The sequence below is a fragment of the Mus caroli genome, unplaced genomic scaffold, assembly GCF_978045245.1.
Source record: "Mus caroli unplaced genomic scaffold, Mus_caroli_1 scaffold_8, whole genome shotgun sequence".
NCBI classification, from domain to species: domain Eukaryota; kingdom Metazoa; phylum Chordata; class Mammalia; order Rodentia; family Muridae; genus Mus; species Mus caroli.
In genome coordinates, this window is record NW_028227263.1 from 71261210 (window position 1) to 71288787 (window position 27578).

The 27578-nt window shown below is 40.1% G+C and overlaps 1 protein-coding gene across 7 annotated transcripts in view; it reads right to left on the bottom strand.

The window, feature by feature from the left end:
* Akap13 (A-kinase anchoring protein 13) overlaps positions 1-27578 on the bottom strand; it is a 280085-nt gene that overhangs the window by 147274 nt on the left and 105233 nt on the right. For all 7 annotated transcript variants that reach the window (XM_029479051.2, XM_029479049.2, XM_029479050.2 and 4 more), the window contains exons 4-6: positions 24000-24296; positions 17477-17660; positions 346-538 (exon numbers count right to left, since the gene is read on the bottom strand). In XM_029479051.2, coding sequence (XP_029334911.1) covers positions 346-538; positions 17477-17660; positions 24000-24296 — 674 coding nt within the window. The remainder of the gene's footprint in view (positions 1-345; positions 539-17476; positions 17661-23999; positions 24297-27578) is intronic.

Consider the following 27578-nt stretch of genomic DNA (forward strand, 5'->3'; position numbering starts at 1 on the left):
GGCTCAGGCCTTTTTGTTTTGTTTGTTTGTTTTTTGAATAAATAATAAGCCTCTGAATCGTTACTCAGGCATGGGTGGAAAAGCCAGTGGTTCTAACCAACAGCTTGCTCAGCTTTCATATACAACCCTAGACTACCTGCCTTTGCAATTTGATTCAGGTGTTTCTAAAGTGAGGTTCCCTTTTGCAAAATGGCTCTTGGCTTGTGTCAAGTTGACAAAATACTAACCAACACAGCAACACTGTATATTAACAATGCTTTATAAATTCACATCTTAATTATAGCAAGACTCACTGGGTGAGGGGCATAGACAGATACCTAACTAAAAATGAAAACTTTCCCTTACCATCAGCTGCTGTTGGATATTCATAAGTTTAGAAATATGTCCAGTACAACTGTCTCCATGGGGTTCACGATGTGATTCGGATTCAGAAGTCAATGTATAGATGTCCAGTTCTCGATGATGCCTCACTGAACAGTCGCCATAAGGGATTTCATAGGATAAGCTGCTCCAGGAATCTGGTTCCCCTGCATTTTCCCTGCAAGCAAGCAATCTTTTGTTAATATATCAACTCTACTAGCAGGCATAGATTTAATCTTTTAAGAACGATGTAATATTTCTGATTGATCTCTGAGCCTTCAGAACAGAAAATGGGTTTATGCAGCTCCAATGATATAAGGATCTGACAGGCATCTCTACCTTCTTGTCCCTCTTTGCAAGCGAACAGAAATGGCTTAAGTAAAACCTAAAAGACCATTCCCTAAGGATTTTGTTTTGATCAAGACAGGGAGGTCTGGAATCTTTAAATAGTTAATATTATGGTAATAATCAAATAATGAACAATAAGAATGATGGCTTTACCCTGGTTTTCAATAGTAGCAAGCAAGAGCCATTAAGACTGGATTATAAACAGGTTACATTACATGCTAACACAATTCAGTTCTACTAGAAGGGAAGAGTCAGCTACTCAATTCCTATAAAATACTCCTCTGAAACATTAGAGGAAACACCTCCAAGCTTCTTGAAGTCAACGACACAAGGAAAAAAACCACAATGCTAAATATACTATTCTCATCAACACAAATCCAAATCCTGTTTTACATGAAGCTCTGGCTCTAGAAACTTCACGTTATTATTTTTTTTTTAATTTAGAAATCAAAAGCTGGTTATGTGGCTCAGTGGTAGAACACTTGGCTACCATTTGCAAGACCCTGGGTTTGATCTGAAGTTCCAAACAAAACACCAAAATATAAAAGTAAAAACTCAATTTTGCTCAACTCATAAACATGCGTGGTATACAAATAAAGCTCAAATGAGTACAGACATGAGTAACTTCTGGCCTAAGAGTAAAAACATGAAACTATTTTTCTGATAAATGTAGGAAACTTCAGGTTCAGTAAGGAGAACAGGCTTACTTGAAAACATGTTAAAACAAGTGACCACGGAAAGAAGTAATTATTATATGTATCTGGGTTTGTTTCAAGCCAAGTGGGCTTCTTCTATTCAGCTCACAGCACTTCTAACTTGACCTCTCCTCACAAGATCCACCCAGGCAATGCACCCTGCACATGGGTTTTGGGCTGTATGAAGGGATTTAAGGGTTTAAGATGAACAGAGATGAAGCATGCAGTGTATCACCCACTGTCATATTCTCATTGTATATATTTTGTCACACATTTCAAGTCAAGGAGCCTCTTATGTTTTTGGATGCACTTCTTGGAAGCTCTGATCCTAGGTATTGTGCCCTTTTTTTGTCAGTCAGATACAATGTATAATGAACAGAGCTGAGATTTCTGGATTTAAATCCAAGTATTGAATTTCTTGCTTATATACCATAAGGTGTCCTAATTTTTCTGGAACTTACTTCTATAATTGTACATAGGGATATGACAGTTCAGTCACTATTTCAAGAAATGGATAAAATGAACATCAAGGGCTAAGCACAGGGAAGGTACAGCTTGTGTTGCCTATTACTCCCCCCAACCCCCCGCCTTTACCAAGGTCTGCCCACACATTCTACCATTCTCAAAGCATGGGCCTTCTTTATATTAAAATCACCTCATTTTTCATTTTAAAGTTACATTCTCCGTTTAGTGTACTTTGCTTCTGCAGAGGATCTGCTCTGCATGGTTTTAAGTAGAACCTTTCCTATAGCTACCATTAGTGATTAAGTTGTCTCTTAGCCTTAACTTGTGCCTGGTTACCTAAAGTTTACCTTTAAAGCTACATGCAATGATTTTATTGTAACTAAACCAAGTCTGGCAGGACACAAAAGCATACCTACAAACACACTACAGAAATTTTGTTTCTTTTAGTTGGTGAATCAGGATGTCCTGGTAAAGATCTTTTTTAAAAAACCGAGTGAAATGGAGACCTGCAGATAAAGGAACTTAATGGTACAGAAAGCTCTACAGAGATCTCCGCCACTTCCTCCTCCTCAACTCCCTTTCTAGATCATGGTGAGAAAACTTCCACTATGATGCAAGCAAAAGGTATTTTATTATCAACTGGCATTTATGCAGTATAGACATCATTTTATGACTACGTTAGACAGTATTAACTGTCTTAAATTGTCATATTCAGACAGATCCTGAAAAAAACCTTCAAACTTTCAAACTTCTTGTCAAAGGTAATTTATATTGTTTTCAAACATTCTCACGAGCACCAAACTGTGTGCGGTTTCTAACGTGGCTCTGGAAAACATTCTTCTGAGCGCAGCATGACTACTGTGGTTTAGTTACTCATCTTTAACCTCACCTGGGGAAAAAGACATGTGTCTTCTGAACAACATGTTTCCACTGTTTACTAGACACTCCCTTGGCACACTACAGATGCTCAGGTATTTGTTAAGATTCTACTACAAAGAAAAAAAAAGTAAGAACTGCTTTGCTTCTGGGGTGGGTGGACAGATAGCCTTAAAAAAAAATTCTCCAAATGGCCCAATGTGTTAAGTACTCATGATTTAAAAACCAGGAGCAGTATAAGACACCTGAAGACAAGAGCAACCCAATGGGAGGAATTTACTTAAAAGATTATTGGGTTGCTAGTAAAAAAGATGGAGATAAACTGTAATAAATACAAGGTTTTGGTTTTCTAAATGCAATTTACCCCATTGTTCTTAGATTACAATATGACCCTCAGGCTGGGCCAGAACTCATAATCTTTCTAATTTTGGCTTGTCTAATGCTGAGATTATAGCATACCATGTGTGTTCTTTTGTGACTGAGTTACCTCACTCAGGATGATATTTTCTAGATCCATCCATTTGCCTGTGAATTTCATGAAGTCGTTGTTTTTAATAGTTGAGTAGTATTCCATTGTGTAAATGTACCACATTTTCTGTATCCATTCCTCTGTTGAGGGACATTTGTGTTGTTTCCAGCTTCTGGCCATTATAATGAAGGGTGCTATGAAAATAGTGGAGCATGTGTCCTTGTTATATAGTGGAGCATCTCTTGGGTATATGCCAGGAGTGGTATAAGCTGGGTCCTCAAGTAGAACTATCCAATTTTCTGAGGAAACACCAGACTGATATCCAGAGTGGTTGTATCAGCTTGCAATCCCACCAGCAATGGAGGAGTGTTCCTCTTTCTCCACATCCTTGCCAGCATCTGCTGTCACCTGAGATTTTTGATCTTAGCTATTCTGACTGGTGTGAGGTGGAATCTCAGGTATACACTCACTGATAAGTGGATATTAGCCAAAAAAAACAAAACAAAACAAAACAAAAAACCAGAAAAACAAACAAAAAAACCCCAAAAACCCAAAACCTCAGAATACGCACAATACAACTCACTGACCATGTGAAGGAAGACCACACCGCAGTTTGGATGCTACAGTCCTACTCAGAAGGGGGAAGAAAATAATCTCAGGAGGTAGAAGGAGAATGGGATCAGAGACGGGGGCGGGGGGGGGGGGAAGGTGGAGGGTTGAGATATGGAGGAGATGGGAGAGAAGTACAAAGGGTCAGGAATTTGAAGGAAGATGTGTCAGTGGGGGAGAGGAAACTGGGGGTAGTCACTAGAAAGTTTCAGAGGCCAGAGATCCAAGGGGTTCCCAGAACCCAACAGAGAGCACATTAGCTGAAATACCCAACAAAAGCAAGATAGAACCTGTAGAGACTATATCCAGTGGCTAGGCATGCCCCCCTCCCACGTTGAGGGATGGGCCCACCTCAAAAATAATAATCCAGAATTCCTCCTGTCAAAAGGAAACACAGGGACAAAGAGTGGAGCAATCTGAAGGAAAGTCCACCCAGAGACTGCCCCACCTAGTGGTCCATCCCATCTACAGACACCAAACCCAGACACTATTGCTGACGCCAAGAAGTGCTTGCTGACAGGAGCCTGGTATAGCTGTCCCTTGAGAGGCTCTGCCAGAGCCTGACCAATACAGAGGTGGATGTTTGCAGCGAAACATTTGACTGAGTGTGAGAACCCCAACGGAGGAGTTAGGGCAAAACTGTAGAAGCTGAAAGGGTTTGCAACCCCATAGGAAGAACAACAGTATCAATCCACCAGAGCCCTCAAAGCTCCCAGGGACTAAGCCAAAGAGTACACATGGGGGGACCCATGGCTCCAGCTGGATATGTAGCAGAGGATTGCCTGGTCTGGCATCAATGGGAGGGGAGCCCCTTGGTCCTGTGGAGGCTCTATGACTCAGAGTAGGAAAATGCTAGGGCGCTGGGGTGGAGTGGGTGGGCGAGTGGGTGGGGAACACCCTCATGGAGGAAGGGGGAGGGGATAGGAGGATTGTGGAGGGGAAACTGGTAAGGGAGATAACATCTGAAATGTAAATGAATATATTAACCAATAAAAAAGAAAAAACCCCAATTCGTTAAAGAAATCAGTAACTTTAAATGGCAATGAAGGTATTAGTCTATAAACTACTTTCTTCACTTGAAAAAGACAATTCTGCTTATTAGTCTGATTGGACCCTCAACCTTCAGTTAGGAAGTTCACTTAGCAATATACTAAGTCACTGAAGTTCAAAACAAAACCTTTAAACAAACCAATAAGTTTCTAGGGACATCATATATTTTTAGAAAGCCTACTGCTTTGACTTAGCTTTTCAGAATTTACTACTGAAATATATTTACTTCATCTATCAGTTTGACCAATAACTTAAGTCACAATAAAGAAAAAATTTTCATAAGCTAGTATGATTTTTCATCTTTCCTCTAATCTGCTTTTGCAGCAACATTTAACATTATTCTCCCCAATAACAGCACTGTTCAATAGATTAAGTGAAAAGGACGCAAGTTTCTCTATGATAAAGAATCAAAACTTTTTTGTTTCCAATTGATTACAAAGAAAAAACTCTAAACAGCATCTGATCAGCTAGAGACTGATGGGAAGAGATTTCATTACCCCATCAAATAGATACTTCACTTAGGCCTGAGCAAGCTGAAAATTTAACTGAATAGGATTCAGGAGGTTTTAAAAGCCCAGTTCACAATTAGTTCTTTTTGGTGACTACTACTATTTATTATTATATCAAAGGAATCCAAAAATCAGCTTTAATAGCCATGTTACTATGGGCTTCTGTAATTTACTGAATGATTCCCTTGAACAAATGTGAAATGCTGGAAGCAAATTATAGCTCAAAATAAACACAATGCATTTGCAAAGGATTATCTAGTTTTCAAGAACCACAACAAAAAAACCCCACATTTCATCTTCCAAGTTACAATACCAATATTCTGTATATAATGAAATGTAAATAAACTCTAGTTTCGCAGAGCTACTGTGTATAAACAGATTTTTATTAATTTATTTATTCATTTCCAGCAAAGTAATTGCTTAATTTGGTAGTTTTTGTGAATTCATGAGATTTGTACAGCTAAGGAAATGTTTCTTTAGATTATATTTTAAAATGGTAAATGAAGCATTATGAATGTCTAAATTTTAAGTTTTGAAAGCATATATACTCTAAAAGAAAATGTGTTTACAAAACTCAAAAAAATAGTTATTAAAATGTTGACTTGCTATAAAATCCAAATATGTCTTTTCACTGGGTCAACACAAGAAGCCAATGCTATTTCTCTGTATTTGAAAATGTACTAAGTTACATTATAAGTATTTGTTTCAAATGTTCATACTGGTCTTTTTGTATTATGGATAAACTCCCAAATCTTGTTGAAAAGATAACACCAAAGAACATGGCATTGTATTTATAAATGCACTGTACCTGTAACCTATCTCTCTCTCTTTTTTTTTTTTTTTTTTGTATTGTAAATCAAAAGCTCAGAGACTGTATACAGACTCATTTCTAAAACTCTGTGGATCCATTTCTAAAACTCTGTGCCTCTTCTTATTTTCCAACATTAACTACCACTGTAGTAGTTTCAAATTATGGTAATATCCACACATAACAAAAATTTAATATAATATGCAACAGAAGTCTATCAGGCTTATTAGGTACTTTTATCACAAATTTTATAGGATCCACAGCATATTTTTCAATTCTAGATTAATATAAATTAGAAATCATTCTCTAGAGATTTGGTTATAGCATCCAAACTGAGTCTATAACTACCCGTACCAAATCTAGTAGTTTACATATGCAATTCAAAAAAATTCAATATCCCTACAGTAGACTTCAACTAATAACAAGTAATCTAGCTGCTTCACAACAGTCAATAATTTAGCTCTCTCCTGTTTTACCTTGCAACTTCAAAAAGAAAAAGAAAAAGAAAGAAAAAGAAAGAAAAACAGGCTTAATGCTAACATACACATAAACCTTCAACAAATTAACTACAAAGAAACAACAGACTCTCCAGACATAGTAACACTAGTCATTCAGGAGAAGTCCAAAGCTACTTCTTGTTCAATTATAACAAAACGCTAGTGAAGAGCAGCAGGGAAATCTAACAATACATCATTTTGAAAGCTGATACTTACACTTGTCTGCCCAAACACCATGAATATCTCAAGCCCATCCTATTTGGGTTCTGGACTCATGCTATCACTTTAAGAAAAGATAAAAACACTCGGGCCAACCCTCTCAAGAGGGGTGTTCTACCCTGAGCCTACTTTTGGCAAGGAACTGCAAGAGCTGGTTCCTTATTTGAGAGCTCCTGCAATACCTTTCATGAAACCACATCACTATAACATTGCCAAACCTCAATGGCGCTTACAAAATCAACCACAGCGCCACTGAAATGGAGCTGGAAAGTCTAAATTCCAGACGAGCAACAACTAGACCAAGGGCAAAAGAGTCATTTTGCTCAAAATGAAACACTCATCTTAGCTAGGTATTGTCAGATAAATGTTCACATGTATGCAGATTCACTAGAAATTTTATTGGCTTTCCTCTTCTCTTTGTTTCTTGGGTTGAAGTGGGGGATGTATTGGTCCCTTGTTCATTACTCGAAGGAAATACATTAGGGTGAAAAGAGGTCTGTTAGAATACTCTAGAGGCTAAAAGTTAAGGTAACAGCATAGGCTCTGGAAAGACTCTCCTTGGCCGTATCTTCTCATGGTAGATAGCACTGAATTCCAAAGCCATGTATGGAAACAGGGGTCATATTACTTAGGTAAAAGCCGAAGAATGACTTGGGGGTTAGGTTTAGACTGTTATAACCAGTTTTGATTATAAGAATGGCTTTCATCTCTTCCAAGTGTGGTCCTCTTAGACTTTAGGGCCATCTAATGTGTTTTACCTTCTACAACCACTATACTGAGGATCAACACATGAGCCCAAAACTCTATCCAAACCATAGCAGGAGACAGAATTGTTTCTGTCCCCTAAGTAACCAGCACGGGAGAAATACAAAGGAAAAGAAAAGCCAAGAAGACACATAATTTGAGCAAGTGCTGTCTATCATTAGCACCATATGTCTGTCTGTCTATTTAAAGCTTAAGTGGCCAATGATCAAATAAATGTAGAAGTTACACCAACCTATCAGTCAAGGCACTCTTCTGATACAGGAAGTAAGCATTCTCCAAGCTCTTCCTTGATCATGCAAAATACAAACCTTCTTATATGCTTTTTAATACACAAGTTCTACTGGCTACAGCATAAAATATTCATTTAATATAAAAGAAGTCCTACAACAATCAGTGATTATAAAAACTGCTAATTGCAGAACTACTACCAATTTTCCTAAGAACAAGACAACTAGTTTTACAATATCAGTATGGAGAAAATGTACTGGTACCAGGTAACTTAGGAAGAACATTTTATTTTCTTAAGCCAAATGTCTATAAAATTTAAAGGTATAAGCAAGAACTATAAATATTAGATCTTTATAAACTTTCAAAATAGCACTTATTAACATTCCAAAGGTCTAGGTATGCTGGGAGATGCTTAGAGGGGCACGTGGCTACTGTGCAAGCACGGACTAATTTGTTCAGCTCTCTAGTCCCACACGAAGAGCCAGGGTGGGGCATGAGCCAGTAACCGCAGAGCTGGGGGCGGGGTCTGGATCAGGATCAGGAAGATCCTGGAACCTCACTGGTAAGCCGATCTGCCAACTGAGAATTTCCTGGTTCAATGAGATATTCTCTCAAAAACTAAGGTGGAGAACTTAGCTAGGAGTCAAGTTCAGGCCTTTAAATGTGTATACATAGGCATATACACCAACACATACCAATGTAGAAATGAATATAGTATATTAAATAAATATAATTAAGCTAAAAATGAGAAAAACTGTAAAAGAATTCTAAAATTATAGTTATCCCATTCTATTTAAGTCATTTGGCATTAAATAGAATGTTCTTTTATAAATTGTGTTTTATAGAAAAGATGAAAAGAATAACCACACTGCCATCTCCAGATTTTATAGAAAAGAAAATGTTAACTAGGATAAACCATCCCTGATCCACAGATAAAACATAAGCAATAAATGTATCTGGTGAAAAAAATTAGGCACCTAATTCATTAACTTCACTAACTAGTATCAAAACAAAACCTTAATTAAAGTTTTTAAGGAATACAAATCCTTCTCTGTGTCTATGGACACTAAACATTTAAAAAAAAAACCTTGTCAAATGATTGTTATACAACTTAGGCAGCTAAAGGAGTTTTGTTACTGGTTTAAGTAAGAATGTTAACACAACTGCTTTCAAGAAAACATATCACTAAAAACTTTCATATCTCAATTGTTTATAATCCAACTAATTATAGACATTATTGATATAGCATGAAAAAACACATTCACGGTTAAGTAACTGAAGGATGATCCAATGCATGATAATAGGGAGAAGTCCTTCCACTTTAAGAACAAGCTGGCAAAAGTCTAACTACTAAACTGCAGTAAATGTACAGAATAATATTTCCTCCCTCCCTCCCTCTCTCTCTCTCTCTCTCTCTCTCTCTCTCTCTCTCTTTGAAACAGGGTTTCTCTATATGGCCCTGGCTGTCCTAGAACTCACTCTGTAGACCAGGCTGTCCTTGAACTCAGAAATCCACCTGCCTCTGCTTCCCAAGTGCTGGGATTAAAGGCATGAGCTACCACTGCCTGGCATTTAGAATTCTTAAAGCAATGCTAAAGCTCAACTTTTGGAGCTGTACAAACCCTTGTTCTACTACCCACTTTATTACTGTTATTTGTGTCTTTGTGCAATAAAGATTAATGTCTTCATCCCCAAAAGATCGCAGAGAGGATGGATGGATGGATGGATGGATGGATGGATGGATGGATGAATAGATAGATAGAGACAGACAGACAGACAGACAGACTAAAAATGCCTAGTATACGGTAACTGGAATCACTGTTTTATAAAAGTTCATCATTTTCAGAAAAGACATGTACTTTGCAGTTTCCCAGCACATTGCCAAATAAAGCAATCCTGAGGTGATTAGCTTAAATACCTTAAAAATAAAATATAGAAATTCTTAAAGCTGTTAATGAGAAAAAAACACTGCAAACTAGATCTACAAATAAGCAATTAAATTAACTCATTAAAAACCTGATACTGCTACCAAATATACTTTTTTGTTGTTTTTTAAAAGTCAGGCTTGTGAATATAGCCTTGGGCTAGTTACTTAGATACTGCAGGAACTACACACACCTCATGTCTGCTGAGTTGTTTTAAATGAGATGAGATGAAAAGCTGCAAAGCAGCACCGCGCACAAGGCGAGGTGGCCATCTGCATTTGGTAAATACTAGTGTCTTCACCATCTCTCACCTCCATCTACTTCTACTATTCTATCTTTATAAGCCACAAAGACCCAGGTTGCAGACTGCCAAGGAGTCAGAGGGGTAACAGACAAGACGAATGGAGCCAGGCCAGCACAACGCCAAGGTGCTGCAGATCACTCCCCCTGGCTATTATTTTATAGCTACATTTGCATATGTATTTTATCCTTACCCCTCTTCAGCAAAAGCGAAGGCTCCAAACCTGTTTTGTAACAGATAAGCTATTGTGATTCACTTACCAAATCCTTAAGAGGACCCTGAAAAGGCAATCACGGTGTTGACAACACATCTTGCACAACAGTCCTGTGTTCTACTGTGAGATGTGCAGTCAAGTTTCATGTGAGAGTCTTGAAAGCAGGATTCAAAAACTCACAAACATACCGGCCCTGAGAATTATTTATACTTCCGACTACACTAAACCGTCACGGAGTGCCCATTACTTAGAAGGCTGGGTCTGTGTCCTGCACATTTACAAATGTCATCAGGAGAATTGAGGCTAAGCGTTGTTACTTTATGGGACCATGACAACAGGCAAGAGACTTCATTTCCTTTGCCTCAGCTTCTACAACTGTAAGAAAGAGATAATAGCATTTATTCTATCCACTCATTGTGCTTTTATGAGACTCAAAATCTAAGGCAATAGCTTAAGTGTAACCAATCGTACTTTAAATATCCCATGAGGATTAAAACTGTAAAGTTATTACAGTGAGGACCTTATGTTCTTCATACAGAGGCAGGGGCTAATGGAAAGCAGGACACCCTCCTGTACTTAAGTGCTGTTATATTCTCCACTCTAGCAGTCTCTCCCTGAATTTCTTCTTTCTCTGTCAAATTTCTACATAGGAAGAATGTTGGCCTTGTATTTCCACTGACGTTTGTGTCAAACCACTTTTTATGTATCCTAGTTATTTTAGTTGTCTCAACAACCATTTTTCATCCACAAATCATACATAACATTTACTTCAGAAAGGTCAATGTACTAAAGGATAAAAGAACCTCTGGTGGAATCACCATGCCTGACCTAAAGCTTTACTTCAGAGCAATTGTGATAAAAACTGCATGGTACTGGTATAACGACAGACAAGTAGACCAATGGAATAGAATTGAAGACCCTGAGATCAACCCACATACCTATGGTCACTTGATCTTCGACAAGGGAGCTAAAACCATCCAGTGGAAGAAAGACAGTATTTTCAACAAATGGTGCTGGCACAACTGGTTGTTATCATGTAGAAGAATGCGAATCAATCCATTCCTATCTCCTTGTACTAAGGTCAAATCTAAGTGGATCAAGGAACTTCACATAAAACCAGAGATACTGAAACTTATAGAGGAGAAAGTGGGGAAAAGCCTCCAAGATATGGGCACAGGGGAAAAATTCCTGAATAGAACAGCAATGGCTTGTGCTGTAAGATCGAGAATTGACAAATGGAACCTCATGAAACTTCAAAGCTTCTGCAAGGCAAAAGACACCATCAATAAGACAAAAAGGCCACCAACAGATTGGGAAAGGATCTTTACCTATCCTAAATCAGATAGGGGACTAATATCCAATATATATAAAGAACTCAAGAGGGTGGACTCCAGAAAATCAAATAACCCCATTAAAAATGGGGCTCAGAGCCAAACAAAGAATTCTCACCTGAGGAATACCGAATGGCTGAGAAGCACCTGAAAAAATGTTCAACATCCTTAGTCATCAAAGAAATGCAAATCAAAACAACCCTGAGATTCCACCTCACACCAGTCAGAATGGCTAAGATCAAAAATTCAGGTGACAGCAGATGCTGGCGAGGATGTGGAAAAAGAGGAACACTCCTCCATTGTTGGTGGGATTGCAAGCTTGTACAACCACTCTGGAAATCAGTCTGGCAGTTCCTCAGAAAATTGGACATAGTACTACTGGAGGATCCAGCAATACCTCTCCTGGGCATATATCCAGAAGATGTCCCAACCGGTAAGAAGGACACATGCTCCACTATGTTCATAGCAGCCTTATTTATAATAGCCAGAAGCTGGAAAGAACCCAGATGCCCCTCAACAGAGGAATGGATACAAAAAATGTGGTACATTTACACAATGGAGTACTACTCAGCTATTAAAAAGAATGAACTTATGAAATTCCTAGGCAAATGGTTGGACCTGGAGGGCATCATCCTGAGTGAGGTAACACAATCACAAAATAACTCAAATGATATGTACTCACTGATAAGTGGATATTAGCCCAGAAACTTAGTATACCGAGATATAAGAGACAATTTGCAAATCACATGAAACTGAAGAAGAACGAAGACCAAATTGTAGACACTTTGCCCCTTCTTAGAATTGGAAACAATCACCCATGGAAGGAGGAAGGAGTTACAGAGACAAAGTTTGGAGCTGAGACAAAAGGATGGACCATCTTGAGACTGCCATATCCAGGGATCCATCCCATAATTAGCCTCCAAACGATAACACCATTGCATACACTAGCAAGCGTTTGCTGAAAGGACCCTGATATAGCTGTCTCTTGTGAAACTAGGCTGGGGCCTAGCAAACACATAAGTGGATGCTCACAGTCAGCTATTGGATGGATCACAGGGCCCCCAATGGAGGAGCTAGAGAAAGTATCCAAGGAGCTAAAGAAATCTGCAACCCTGTAGGTGCAACAACATTATGAACTAACCAGTACCCTAGAGCTCTTGACTCTAGCTGCATATGTATCAAAAGATGGTCTAGTCGGCCATCACTGGAAAGAGAGGCCCATTGGACTTGCAAACTTTATATGCCCCAGTACAGGGGAACGCCAGGGCCAAAAAATGGGAATGGGTGGGTAGGGAAGTGGGGGGGAGGGTATGGGGAACTTTTGGGATAGCATTGGAAATGTAATTGAGGAAAATACGTAATAATTAAAAAAAAAAAAGAAAGAAAGAAAGGTCACTGTAGCGTTAAAATAATATCTGCAGTGTGTTAAGTATGGATTCTACTGCAACACAAGCATTCAACACATAACTATTTTTGAATCAATTCTAAAAATCAGATAAAGCTATGAAGATAAATACTCAAACTGGCTCTTAATAGCAATTGAAATATCTCAGCTCTTTATGTATATACTCGAGAGTTGACAATCTTAAAAGAAATTTTTTTCTTCTAAAGACAGAGGTACTGTAAGTCATTTTTTTTTTTTTTTTTTTTTTTTTTGGTTTTTCGAGATAGGGTTTCTCTGTATAGCCCTGGCTGTCCTGGAACTCACTTTGTAGACCAGGCTGGCCTCGAACTCAGAAATCCACCTGCCTCTGCCTCCCGAGTGCTGGGACTAAAGGCGTGTGCCACCACGCCTGGCTTGTAAGTCATTTTTAAATCAACTTGTGATATTCCTAAAAATGTTTCCATTTCTCTACTAATTTTAACTTTCAGAAAGGCATGATATATATTACAAAAAAAGAATTCTCAGCAGCCCAACCAACCAGAATTTGAGTTTACAGTGGAGTGGCCTTAAGTTTATTGACATTTTTACGCACAATTTTATGAGACTTTCCAGGAGATCACCATGTAGTTTATCAAAGCATCTGCACACATTTCAATTGGTTCAAACCACCACATGACAGAGGAAGAGCAGCCACAGAGGTGGGACAATTATATTTACCAATTGTAAACAACATCACCCAGGCCATCCATTGTCCATCATTAAGGGAAGGATGTTTGGATGTATCTTGGTGGTCATTTCTGTTATACCTTTACTTTTGTTCAGAATATATTTGTAAAGAATCCTTTACAATCTATTTTCCTGTTGCTGTAAAAAAAAAAAAAAAAAAGCAACATAAGGATTTATCCTGGCTCACAGGTTTCAGCCCATCTTGGCCGGGAAGTAAAGGAAGCAGAAGCATCAACTAGCTGGTCATACTATATTCACGATCAGGAAACAGAGCTTCATTTCTCCACTTACACAGTTTAAGACCCCAGCCAGGGAATGCGGCCACCTACAGTGGGCGTCCTTCCTACCTCAATAAATTCAGTCAAGATAATCTTACCTAGACATGCCCAGAAACCCATCTCCCAGGTGATAGGAGAGTCTGTCAAGCTGACAATTATAGTAACCATCATAGACTAGAAGGTAAATTTAGTTGTTTGGTTTTTTTCTCTTAGGTGCATAACCCTTCCTCAGAGATGTGATGAAAGAGGTAGGCTTTGGCTGAGAGATGTTTCAGTAATGTACTTGTGCAAGCAAAAGATCTGAGTTCCTATTTCTAGCACCCACATAAAAAGTCAGGCATGGTATCCTAGACACATTGCCCTAGTGCTAGGGGGTGGAGACAAGAGAATCAGGGTGCTGCTCAGGCAGTCTAGCTAAAACCAACCAACCAACCAAACAATGCTCTTATTTCAGGACAAAACAAAAACCTTTCAGGTGGAGCAATAGAGGAAGTCACCCTGTGTTGGCCTCTGCCCTCCATTGGTAAGTATTCTACATATATGCCCCAAAGAGCTAAGAGTGCAGCTCAGTAGGAAAAGGTACAAGTGGACCATTCCTAAAGCCCTGGGCTCAGCCCCTCAGTACCACAAAAGGAAGGGGAAAGAAAAAGAATGATGGACAGAGAAGGAGACAGCATGAAGGAGACAGACAGACCACTGAGGAAGAAAATTAAAATGTGAGGGAAAGACAGGCAAGTCATCCACTATTCTAATGATTTTAGTATATACTGGAGAGATATGAGTCGGCAGTTCTTAACTTTCAAAACAACTTTTACGAATGAGTCTTCTAAAACAAACCCTTTCCTCAGGAAAGTCCGTAAGTTCTCTGAATTTGAAAAAGTACAGATCTCCCCCTCAGACTCCCACAAGGACCCCACAAGCAGAAAGAGCAATGAACAGTCTGTTAAGAGATTTGTCACTCATTTCAGGCTTACTACCTCTTACCATTGACCAGTTAATTTGCCTGATTCCTCTCTAATGTACACACTTTGTTTATTCATCTGTTGACCAAAATTCAGGTTACTTCTCTTCTGCCTTTTAACTTTATTTGGGCCTTTAAAAAAACTGACATTAAAAAAAAAAAAAAAACCAACCCTGCATACTGATGGTGTGATTATTTTGACAGGTATATACAGTATAAATCAATCCACTTATCCATTATGAGAACATTTAAATCTCTTTTGGAATCTTAAAATATATACTATTATTCTGATAACACAGCTGAATCATTTTTTGGTTTTGAGCTAGGGTCTCTCTACATAGCCCTGGCTATTCTAGAGCAACCTATATAGACCAGGGTGCCTCAAACTCATAGAGATCCACTGCCTCCCAAGTGCTGGAATTCAATTTGTGTGCTACCATGCTCACCTGACAGTTGAATCTTAAGGATATTACATGATAGTAAAGAAACTAGATGCGGAAGGATAAACGTTCTGCCTTCTGCTTATGTGAGGTATTCAGAATGGGGATTCTTGGAGAAAGAAAGAACAGAGGCTACCAGGGGGTGGGGACAGAGTGTATACAGAGCTAGTGTTTCATGGGTACAGGGTTCCTATGTGAGTTCATGGTAGGTTCTAGAAATTGATAGTAGTGATAGTTATATAACACTGTGAATTATGTAACCAAATTTGGCCAAAAGAGTGCAAGAGAGACACAGAGACAGATAGACAGACAGACAGAGTGAGTGCCACAACACAGAGAAAAAAAATGATTTCTCCCGACCTACCATCATGGCTAAATTCTAGCAAAGCCTACTGGTATTCAACTAAGACAGAGAATAAGGAGAACCACATCTACTTTTTCACTGGGCAGCTGTGACTCAGCACTTTCCTTGGCTTTAAACCAGTGACTACCCAGAGGAATTCACTAAGGCAGAGGCACCTGCAGTAAGCGCGCATGCTCTCAACGCCATCCTCTACTTCATCTCTCACCTTCCCCTGTAAGATGAATCATTAGTGACCTTCAGTTTTAAAGTAAGTAAAAATCTCCAAGAATAATTATATCCCAAATTTCAAATCATGCTACAATAACCATCTTGTGACACCCAGGTCTAAACATATAATGAAGCTGTTGTAATCATCTTATTTCCCCATTTGGACGTCAGTCCATAATAAGCTCCACTTCCCAGCAAACACTCAGCTGTAACATCAAATCCGGAGGAACTGCCTTTGAAAATAGTAATAGCTGTTCTGAGTTAATTGTTTTAATTTTTAGAACAATGCAGCCCTCTCTGAAAGCATGAAGCAAACCACAGAATGAAACTGATCACTGGCCAGAAGGTAAGCATGGAGGAACAGAACAGACTACATTCTGGAATGTGAGAGCTCAGGGAAGAGTGCCCCTTCTTTCCACTGTTGCATCTCAGCACCTCTCACTGCAAAGCTGTCTGCAAAGACGTTTCTGCCTGGCTTGACTGGGAAAGTCATGCAACAAACAACAGGAGCAACAACAACAAGAGAGTTTCGCTTATATAACTGTAAGCTGTCTTAAATTCTAGAGTCCTCGTCCTGGTCCTTCCTGATTACCTTGTTCACATGCGATTAACAATGACATGGAAATCCAACTACATGAAGTCTGACTCAAGCAAAGGATAATATGTGAGACTCTGGAAATAATGTCTGAGTTTACAAGGATCCCTCAATAGGAGAAACAGGGAACCAATACAGTTTTGGCTCACATGATAGAAAAATCATGATCATAAAACTAGTAAAAATATACTAAGCAAGAAAATATTCCAGTGAAGAAGCATTGGCTACTGTCAAGCATTTATTCCTTTATTTATAAAGGAAGAAAACATTCTTCAATGTTTTGACTAGTAGTCTTCCTCCACAGGAGGCTTTAAAGAAACACAGAACTGACCCCAAAGACAAACAGGATTTCCTACTGCATACTTGTACAACAATGTAACTGCTTTTAACTGTACTCATAAGAAACTACTTCTCCTAACTTTATGCACAGAAATCGCATTCAAACCAAAATTCAACTTTTACCATATTTTATATACAATTATAACACCAAACTATTAATTTCTAATTATCTTGTTCATGTCTTGAAGACCTTACAGGAAAAAAGCGTAGCACAGGAAAACTGTTTCTTCCTCTGCTCGGTCATATAATCTATACATTAGTAACATTACACTACCTACACAGACAAGATGCCATTTTCTCAATAAAAGACAGTGGCAAGAAGCAGTGAAAACAGAGACAAGAGAAAGAAAAGTGGTAACATGACTCACACTGGGCTCCTACCACGAAGCAGTTGGCGGGAGCAAGCTTACAGCCCTCCGGCAGCACAGGCGAGAAGCAGAGCCAGTGGGGCTGTACTGCTCTGAAATGTGGGGTGGGGCTACTGACAAGAGGGGACCGGGAAGAGACACTCACTCAGTCAGAAGCTGGTGAAGTTTGTGATAACCTCGCTCCAGTGCCAGGCTCACAGGCGTCGCCCCTTCCTTGTTGTGGATGCTGAGAGCTCCACGGCCACCTGGCTTCTGTAACAGGAACCATGTCAACCGCAGCAGTCCAAGCCGCACAGCAAAGTGCATCAGGGTTTCCCGGGGGCCACCGTCTGTGAATGGGGAAGAGCATGAAAATTAAAGCCTGTAACAACCACCGCCAACAAAGAGCAAAACCCCACTGGCAATAGAAGAAGACCAGTCTAGGCAGACACAGTGTTGCCTTCAAGTATCTAGCACCTTGAAGGTCATCTGTAACATGCAGCCAACAACTTTATTCCAGGTAAAAATCGCCTTTCAAGTAAAGGCAAAAATAAAGCTAGAAAAAAAAATTGTGACACAATAAATCTTCAACAGCAGACAAATACCCACATAGAGAACCAAGCCATAGCTGTGCTTTTTCAGAGAGGTTGATACAGGTGTCCCCACTATGCTCCTTCCATTAAAAAAAAAAACGACAACAATAATAGAAGTAAATGCAGTTCCTCAGATCTAAGGTGAACAGTTTTCAGGACTCAAATGGGTCTAACCTGAAGGGTATAATTACTTTTTAAAGAACGCTCAGACAGGAATTGGCTAGTTAAACACTACAAACAGGTTAGACTTGTTAAGTACACACAGGTCTTTAGTCCCTCACACTAAGGGCATATCAAATTTCTGGCACTACCAACCTTGTGTTAGCTTAATGAGAAAACGAAATGAATCTTCAGGTACAATGGGATGAACTGTAAGACTACACTAATAACTTTCGGCAAGAAAACAAGTGCTTGGGCTGAGTTCACTAGAAATGAAGGATCCTTCTTGGCATACTGGGTCACTAAGAGTGTGGGTAAGACAAGAAAGGGCTTCAGATCAGGCAAAAGTGGGTCCAGGCCTGGCCTTAATCATAGAAGTGGCTAGGCATGGTTCACTTGCTTCTCAGAGCTTCACTTTCATATTCCCGTGAGCAAGCCACCATCCCCTCACTGAGAGCTGCTGTAACAGAGAAGGGTAGGTGAAATGCTAGACTAACGCCTGGCTGTAGGGTCCTTCACCCTTTCCCTGCCTCTGGCCCTGTTCTTGGGCTTCGAAGTACAGGCTAACTTCACTAACAACACCCTTTTCCTAGCTCATTGTCTTGTGTGAGGGCAGGTCCTAGGGCCAAAGCATTCTAGACTTCTCGGATGAACCTAGTGTTTTCCTTTTGTCAGATGGTTCTGTATGTGAATATCACAACAGGAGTGAACAATGAAGTGCATTTTTTTTAATAAACAATTTTTAAAAAGAGATTTCATTTCTTTGGGGCTGGGGGACTTCTCATGAGAGTGCAGTATCTGAGAGAAGAGGGAGCTGGAGTTCCAGGGAGCTGTGAGCACCTTGACTTGAGTGTTGGGAACTGAACGCAGGTCCTCTACGAGTTCTTAATCACGGAGATATTTATCCAGTCCCAAACTCACTGTTTCCTAATGGCACTTGCCTGTGACCAATATAAACTTCATTAAAAGCAAATGGTCTTTCATGTTTCTCTCCCAAATCCTATTTATGCATGGATCAACTCAAGATTTGCTATGTGTTCAAGCACAGATGGAGACTAAAATCAATGCTTCAGGGATGGGGCAGGGGTACGGGAGACTGCTCAAGAACAGAACACTTGCTGAGCAAACATGGGGGCTGGGTTTTGATTCTCAGGACTCTTAAGAACTAAATCTTACTCCCACAAGACACCAGAGAAAATAATGTCCTTGAAGAAATAATTATGTTTCCAATCATAAAGCTTTAATAAATATAGCCCCTGAAGAAGTGGCAAGACTTAGAGAAAAGGCAGAAAAAACTCTCATCAGTATGAAATACTTCTGACTTGTGCTTTATGCCTCTCACAAACATCCTGACAACCTTATCAAAACACCAAAGTGCTAAGCATTTACAGACCAGGAAATATGAGGGTATTTTTTTCCCAGAGCTGGTTAAGTCCAGCCTTATCAGGTATTATGTCCTTAAAGTAGCTTCCTTTCCAGCCTCTACTCTTTCAAGTTCCTTTGTTCTGAGTCACCTTGAGGCGAGTTACCATAAAGCCCAATGTGGCTGTTTTCAGCCCCACTCCCCATCTTCTATTATCATTTAAAATACATGTAATTTGGAAGAACAATGCAATCATCAGATACTCAACAACTTATGTCCTACAATAAATATTCTATCAATGTATTTGCTTTATCAACTATTTATTCTTCCAGATACTCATTCAAAGGGAGCTGAAGACACCAGACTAACTTGATGGGTACCATCAACTAGAATTCAATATAGGAATTAAATGACTAAGATACAGGAAAATACAAGTATAACATTTGATAATCTTTTGAGACAAGGTCTCACTATGTAGTTCTCCCTGTCCTAGAACTCACTATAAAGACCAGTCTGGCCTTGAAACTCAGAGAGATCTGGCTGCTTCTGCTTGCTGTGTGCTGGGATTAAAGGCAAGTACCACCACCTCTAACCCATTTGACACCTGGATTGTCAAACTCCCATCAAAATGTAGGACATTATGAACATCACACAAAGTTCCTTTATGCCCTTTTCTGGTCAGGGCTTCATTACTAAAGCCAACCACTACTTTGAGTTTTTCATGCTTTTTGCCTATTTGAAAAGTCCATATAAATGAAATGCTATATAAGGCTACTTTCATCTTTTCTGAGATTTTCAATACAGCTGTCATGTGGTGTTCCATTTTATTGTTTAGTAGAGCCACTTTGTATTTGTATCTCAGATTGATTAAATAACCATCCACACTTTTTCATATTTTACTGTGTTTTCGTGTAAATTAAAGTCATGTGAATTAGGTTCAAAAGAGGGCAAAGTTAGCAATGTAAGTGGACTTTTACCCAGGCTGCTTTGCTCTCACAGCATGGAGCTCTGCCATTAACCTCTACCTCCCAGGCTACTCCTCCTCTCAAGTTTCAGAATTCCTAATTTCCATTTGCTGGTTCCCCAGCCCATGATTCTTAGTGTTCTTCTGTACTTGGAGAGTTATCAAACTTTTGTGGGGTAGGTTGGAGGCGCTTGTGGGCGTGGTGACCAGGGAGCTCCCAGGGTCTGTCTCCACCACCCGGCACTGGTATTTGAAATGGAAGCCACTACACTTGGCTTTTTATGGGGTACGGGGACCCAAACTTAGAGTGCCATGCTCGTACAGCAACATTTTTACCCCGAGCCACCTCCTCAGCTGTCAATTTTCTTTTAGGATGCTAGCTAGATTCCCTACATTGTCATCTGGGTCCTTCATCACAACAGGGATGTAGCTGTATCAAGGGAATCAGCATGTTCGTGTGCTGGTTCCAGCAGCTTCCTTTTCGTCTTGGTCCTCCTGGTTGTTTCTCCTGCAGGTACACTTAGGGCCCCAAAGTGTCATCTCATGTGACATGTTTTGGTTGAGTTTCTTTTTGACTACTGTATTAGTTATTTCTCCCAAAGTTGTGATCAAAATACCTGACAGAAACAACTAAGGAAGGCAGGCTCTGTTTTGCTCTTGGTATCAGAAATTCCATTCAATGACAGCAGGGGAAAACAGCAGTGCAAGGATGTAGCCAAAGCTTATTCACATGGCACCACCCAGAGCAGCAGTTAGACCTGGGCTGGAAGGAGTAGGTATCAACTCCAACAACCTGCCCCTGGTGACCTCTCCTACCAGCCAGGTCCAAGCTCCTGCAGGTTCCATAACCTTAAAAATATCACTCAAAAAATGTAGACCAGTCTAGATTCAAATGGTACCAACCACACTTAGATGCGAAGGTCTATCGTCGTGGCTTGGTTAAACCACAGAGGAGGAGAGCAGAAAGGGCTGTAAGCTCCAACTGCTGTCTGCTTTCATGGTGGAGGCACTTTCATAGAGCTGCCCAGAGCTGCAAGAAAGCTGAAGTACCCAGAAGGCATTCAACCACAAGGGGTCTGTTAGAAGATTTTAATCTTTTTCGAGTGATGTTTCCTGAATAAACGGCTGTGAGAGTGTTTGGATGGTGTAATAATCAAGGACTGTATGTTCTATTCCATCCCATCAATGAACCAAGCCCACCTCGGAACACTGTTTGAACCTGTAGCTGTGAGATTCCAAAGTCACCACCCTGTGCACTTCTGGCCTATAAATAAATCTGCAGACCCACAAGAAGGCAGTCATCTTCACACTGCATGAGGGATGGAAACGTCCTTAACAGGCAGAGAAGGGCTCTGAGGAAGAATGAGAATTGTGATAGCAACAGGCCTTGGAGGCAGCAATCCTTTCAGAGTTTAAGCCTTGCTGCTGGTAGTTAGGTAGGTAGGTAGGTACTGTCTGTTGTAGGAGTCCACAGTTATCAATTCTTTGCAAGACAGGGAAAAATCCAAAGCAATCTGTCTACATTTTCTATTTTAGCAAAGAAGACAGCTAGAAAAATACACAGAGACTAGTATAACAAGGACGGACTTTATATGGAAAGCTATGGAACATCCTAAAAGGGCTGTGGGAACTAAATCAACCACATGGTTAAGGTTGAGTATCTATTAACCAAAATCAACCAATGATAACGAGTGCCTGTGTTTAGGAAATTCATCTTAAGTCTGTCATCATTCCCTCTACCAAAGCTGTGGGTGTGGTTGCCACCCTCAAAGACACTTACAACTAATTTTTCAATATGGACATATTCACTAGGATGTGTTTCTCCTTGCTTTATGTACAGCAAATATTTAATGGGCCTGTTCTATCTGAGAATTAAACTGATTGCAACTATTCAATGGTCTTCCAGGAGAAACCACTCAACTTACCACTCTCCCTAACCACAGAGTCACTGAAGAACTAAGGCAACTAAATAAGGCCTTAAAATGTGGTGGAGTTGGGTGAGGGGAGAGAGTGTCTGAGCTGCATAACTCACCTTCCTCCCAGATGAACCTTCATTACCTGCACTCAAAGGAGCCTCCTGCAAAATGCCTAGTGTGGAGATTTCCTTATATAAACTCGAGATCAAGGAACAGGTGGAAGAAATAAAATGAACAAGAGTTGCAGAGGTGGCTCAGTGGTGAAGAGCACTTGCTACTCTTGCAGAGAACCCAGGTTCAGTTCCCAGAACCCATAGGGCAGCATCTGCAACTCCATTCCAGGGGATCTGATACCTTTTTCAGGCTATGGTAGACTCGGGGCACACATATGGTGCAAACATACACACTCAAGCAAAATACCTATATCATAAAATAAAAATAAGTGAAGCACAGCTGGGTATCGCTGTGCTTGCCTTTAATACGAGCACCCTGGAGACAGGAGCAGGTGGATCTCTATGAATTTTAGTCGAAGCTAGTCTGATCTCCAGGACAGCCAGGACTACACAGTGAGGTGCTATCTCAAACGAATGAATGAGTAAATGAATAACACAATCTTCTAAAGGATGTAAAGCAAATTTCTCCTTGCTCAAAAGTTAAGACTATCTTCAGCAAAAGAAAGAGCAGAGCAAAGCAACTCCACTGCTCTCCGCAGACCCTTCCTTTGAGGACTGATCCGTTTTATCCCTTCATGAGACTTGTTACTGACCCGCAAAGGCTTATCAATGTTTTGTACCTTGAAAAGATGATGAGCTAGTTGTCGTGGTATATTTAAACAACTAGCCTGCAAACCAGTACACACTACTAGGTTACACTCTTTAAGTAAGACAGAATAAAAGTGTAAGTGCAATTGCTCCCACATATCTGACACAGAAATGGCAGAGTTAGGAACAATCAGGAGCCACCAGTAAGTACTCTGAATAGGTACTGAGGCTCTAAATGTCACATATTTAGATCCTAATGTCTTGGCAGTACTAATTTGTGTGCTATGTGGGATATTTATTTACACATTTTGCTCAATTGTATTTGCTCTAAGGACAGAAACAGGATGTTATTTATGAATCAGGAATATTTTATTAAAACTATATATATTTGTAGTTATAACATTTAGATATCATTTGCTGTAAGAGTAACCATATGGTGAAATCCTTGTCTGATTAGAAGGATTTAATATAAGTATTGTTTATAACAGGGTTGTTTTTATTTTTTTAATGCAATCCTTTAAGAATTTTTATATGGCGTCATAGAGTCAATACCCTGGCCAAAGAACTGCCGTGTGTCTAACGTTTATCTTGAGCTCATGCTTCGCTGACACACTCCTCTCTACTGCTTCCAACAACTCCACAGCATTTCTATAGAACCTCACATACAAAAAACACCTATAGTTATACTTTTGTGAGTAAACAGCAAAAGATCACTCTGCTACTCTCGTGAACCGTAAACCACCCGCCTGGCTTGAGCAGTCAATCCAGATGCACAGAGATGTGCCAGTCTACTTAGGCTATGCACCTGGAAGAAGAAAATACTGTGTAGGAATTCTAGTTTACTCAGCCACTGAGGAGGCTTGAACCACAGTGGTTGTTTAAAAGGGAAAGCAGAGGTATTCCAAGGCAGTTTGTAAGTCTGTGGCTTCTCACCATGCAAAGTGTGATCTGTGCCTAACACGTTCCATTCTGCAGGCAGCTTCAGGTGTCTGAATGCCAGTGCAACTTTCTCATCGAGAGAGTTCACATCTCTAGAAGGAGGTCCTGATCGATCGAGGAACCGTGTGAAGTTCAGAGCCTGCTGATTCCCAGCACTGGTTGCCAGGAACTGAGCTGCATCATACGCCTCATCCTGGACGAAATGGAAGTCTTCTTCAGCGACTACAAACACAGGAAGGCCCTCTCTGGAAGCACAGAGCAGCACCTTCACTGTCTCACAGCAGTCATGACCTAAAGAAAGCACAGGCAGCAAAGAAAGTTGAACTTATTGATGAAAGAACCCAAGTGAGTCCTTTCAGCTTTTTAAATAGTACGTAAGATTTCTCCTTCTAAAAGAAAATCTTCCTCTCCTAATTTCTTAAAATTCTATTTTTGGTTTTCTAATTGTTATTTGCAAATGTGAGTGATATCTTTAACAAACTGCTAACAAATATGAACCCCAGCTTTTATACCATTCCAGTAACAGTATGTAACAAAGAAGAGGCTGTAAAAACTAGTGCTGTTACAACTGAACAAATTACAGAATGAAAGCTCTAGGATCCTCTAAGGTCCAGCATGCAATAGATACTCTAAGGCTTACTGAGTAGAGTTAGATCCACACTAACAACAGGAGAAATGGGGAACGGCAGGAGTGGCCCAGATAGCTCTGCACCACCATACAGTAAATCAAAGAATGTAGAATAGTCAAAAGGAAAAACGTTGATGCTTTGAACAAGCCAAGGTCAATGTTACAGAACAGTTGCTCCCAGGTACCTTTTACCTGTCCCAACCACTAAGGCAATAAGCATGTCAATCAAACCACCATGCTGTGGTTACAAGCCCCACTCAGAAGCAGACTGTGCTCCCCACCATACAGCTCAGCAGGCACCACGTGACCTGAGACTAGCAGCTACATGCCACTGAATGCTGCACTACAGACTAACTTTAAAGACTGAACAACACAAAGCTTCTGTTAGTGTTCTTACAGGACAACACTTTCTTCTGCGCAGTTTCCTAGCCTCTCAGAATTAAGTATTTCCAACAAGGAGATTGCATTTAACAAACTATTCACTATTTTCCTTCAGTTTTTCAAATGCAGTTCTCAACTAGCTAGGGTATATGTTGCAGAGAGGGGGAGGGGGAGGGGAGATGGAGGGGGAGAGGGAAAGGGGAGAAAAATCCCCCCCAGATACATAAAAAGAATAAGTTGGAAGAACATAGTGATGAGAGTGTTGTAAGCTATGAAGACCCAGCCTAAGAGATTTCAGGAGAACAATATTAGTTAGCAACTGGGCTAGATACCATTTTTGTGATATGTTGGCAAAGAATGTAGCTTCTTTTTGTCCTCTTTCTAGAATCTGGCGGAAGAGATTTCAAAATTTCAATATTGCCCTGCTGTGTGGTATTAGCAACCTCTCTTAAGCAGGCCTCTAACAAAAATGACACAGCAGACAAAAAGAAATACAAAATAGCGCCGGGCAGTGGTGGCACACACCTAGCACTTGGGAGGCAGAGGCAGGCGGATTTCTGCGTTCGAGGCCAGCCTGGTCTACAAAGTGAGTTCGAGGACAGCCAGGGCTACAGAGAAACCCTGTCTCGAAAAACCAAAAAAAAAAAAAAAAAAAAGAAAATACAAAATATGCATTCCAAGGAGAAAGGGGCACTAGGAAATGTATTGTTAGAACCAAGGCTTATGCTGAAAAGATAAGGAAAGGCCTGCCATGAAATGGAATAAAGAGAGGGGTTCGCTTGAAGCAAGACTGGGCCCCAGCTAAGCTTCCAACGTGAAACAAGAAAAGGCATAAAACATTACCTGTTCCTTAAAAGCAACAACAAATGTAACTCTAAGAGGCAGCTAGGTTCCATCCCAAGCAGGCAGACAAACTTGGGAACATTAGCCATAGCTTTAGAGTCAAGACAAAGACAGGAGTAAAAGAGCTGTGGAATGTTCTTCCACCGTTAAGGATGGCCCCCAAGACTTAGGCATCTGGCAAGGGAGGTCCTGTATGGAGACCCTAAGAGACCGCTGAATGTAGCTAGGAAATGAAGCCTGAATTACATCAAAGATGTCAGGATGTTGGAAGTGCCAGAGCCATGGGATGCCTGCCAGGAAAAGTTGCATACAGGAAGTAGAACCACCCTGAGAGAAGTGTGCTACAGACAATAAAGCTGGAAGGGTGGATGCCACCCTTGATGTGGTGGTTTGAATGAGAATGGTCCACATAAGCTCATATGATTGAATAAGTGGTCTTCAGTTGGTGGAATTGTTTGAGAAAGATTTAGAAAATGTGGCCTTATTGGAGGATGCGTGTTACTGGGGTGGCTTTGAGGTTTCAAAAACCCATGGCATTGCCAGTTAGCTCTCTCTGCCTCCTCCGTGTGGATCAAAATGTGAGTTCTCTGCTACTACCTCAGCACCATGCTTACCTGCCTGCTACCATGCCTCCCTTCATGATAATCACAGACTCAGCCTCTGAAACGGTAAGCCCCAAATAAAATCTTTCTTCTCTAAGTTGGTCTTGGTCATGTTACTCTTACAGAACTGAAAAGTAACTAAGACACCTCCTTATGCACATAAGTGGTACACACATATATATGCAGGCAAAACAAGCAAATATATAAAATGAAAGACAAATCTAAAAAAAGCACTAAGTACCTACTTGTGTGGCCAAAACACTCAAGATTGGCAGAGTATCACTATCAAGCTCAAGATTAGTTTTTAATCCCTGTATCTTTTCAAATAAAATGAAAAATATAGGGGTTACCATTTTTTAAAACTAAGGGCTGTGTAATATACATCTAGGAATAAAACTGTATCAGTGTAGAAGCCCAGGTAAAGCTCACTGTAAGCTTGCTCTAGACAGATGACTGCTGGAGGAGGAGGAATATGAATCTTATGTCTGCCTTAGTCTAAAGCTACAGTACAAAGACAGGATGGGAAATTATAGCAAATTTGATACAATAAAAACAGAAGTTTGCAATAGTGGGGAAGTGCAATAGCAACAATTTTCAACTAGTTTCCATGGTGTTTTTGTTTCCACTCAATTTCCTGGTAACAAGAGGAACATAAGCAGAGCTATTTCTTTTTTAAAGGAAAAGTACTGAAATTTTACTCAATTTCTAAAAGAAGCTATCCTATAGGATTCAGAAACAAACAAAATTCCCAGAAACTGTTGAGGGGAGAAAGTCCTAACTTTAAGTGCATTTTAGGACCCTGCAGTGTCAATTTTGTTTACAATGGAAACAGAACGTAAGTATGAGGTCTGAAGGATCTGTTACCCACCAAGTAATCTACAGGGAATAATGAAGGAAACAGTAGATTTGGGTGCCAAGTTCTCTTGCAGATAGGTGTGGTCATCCTAACACACACCCAGCCTTGAAGACTTTCTCTGACCATAAAATGATACCATCAACCTTACAGAAGTGTGGAAAATATCAGAAGGCACCACACAAAGCACATGGCCAACAGGCACCAGGAACTGGTAGTTATACTCAAAACACTACTGCTGTTTAAGTATCACACAGAAAAATAGA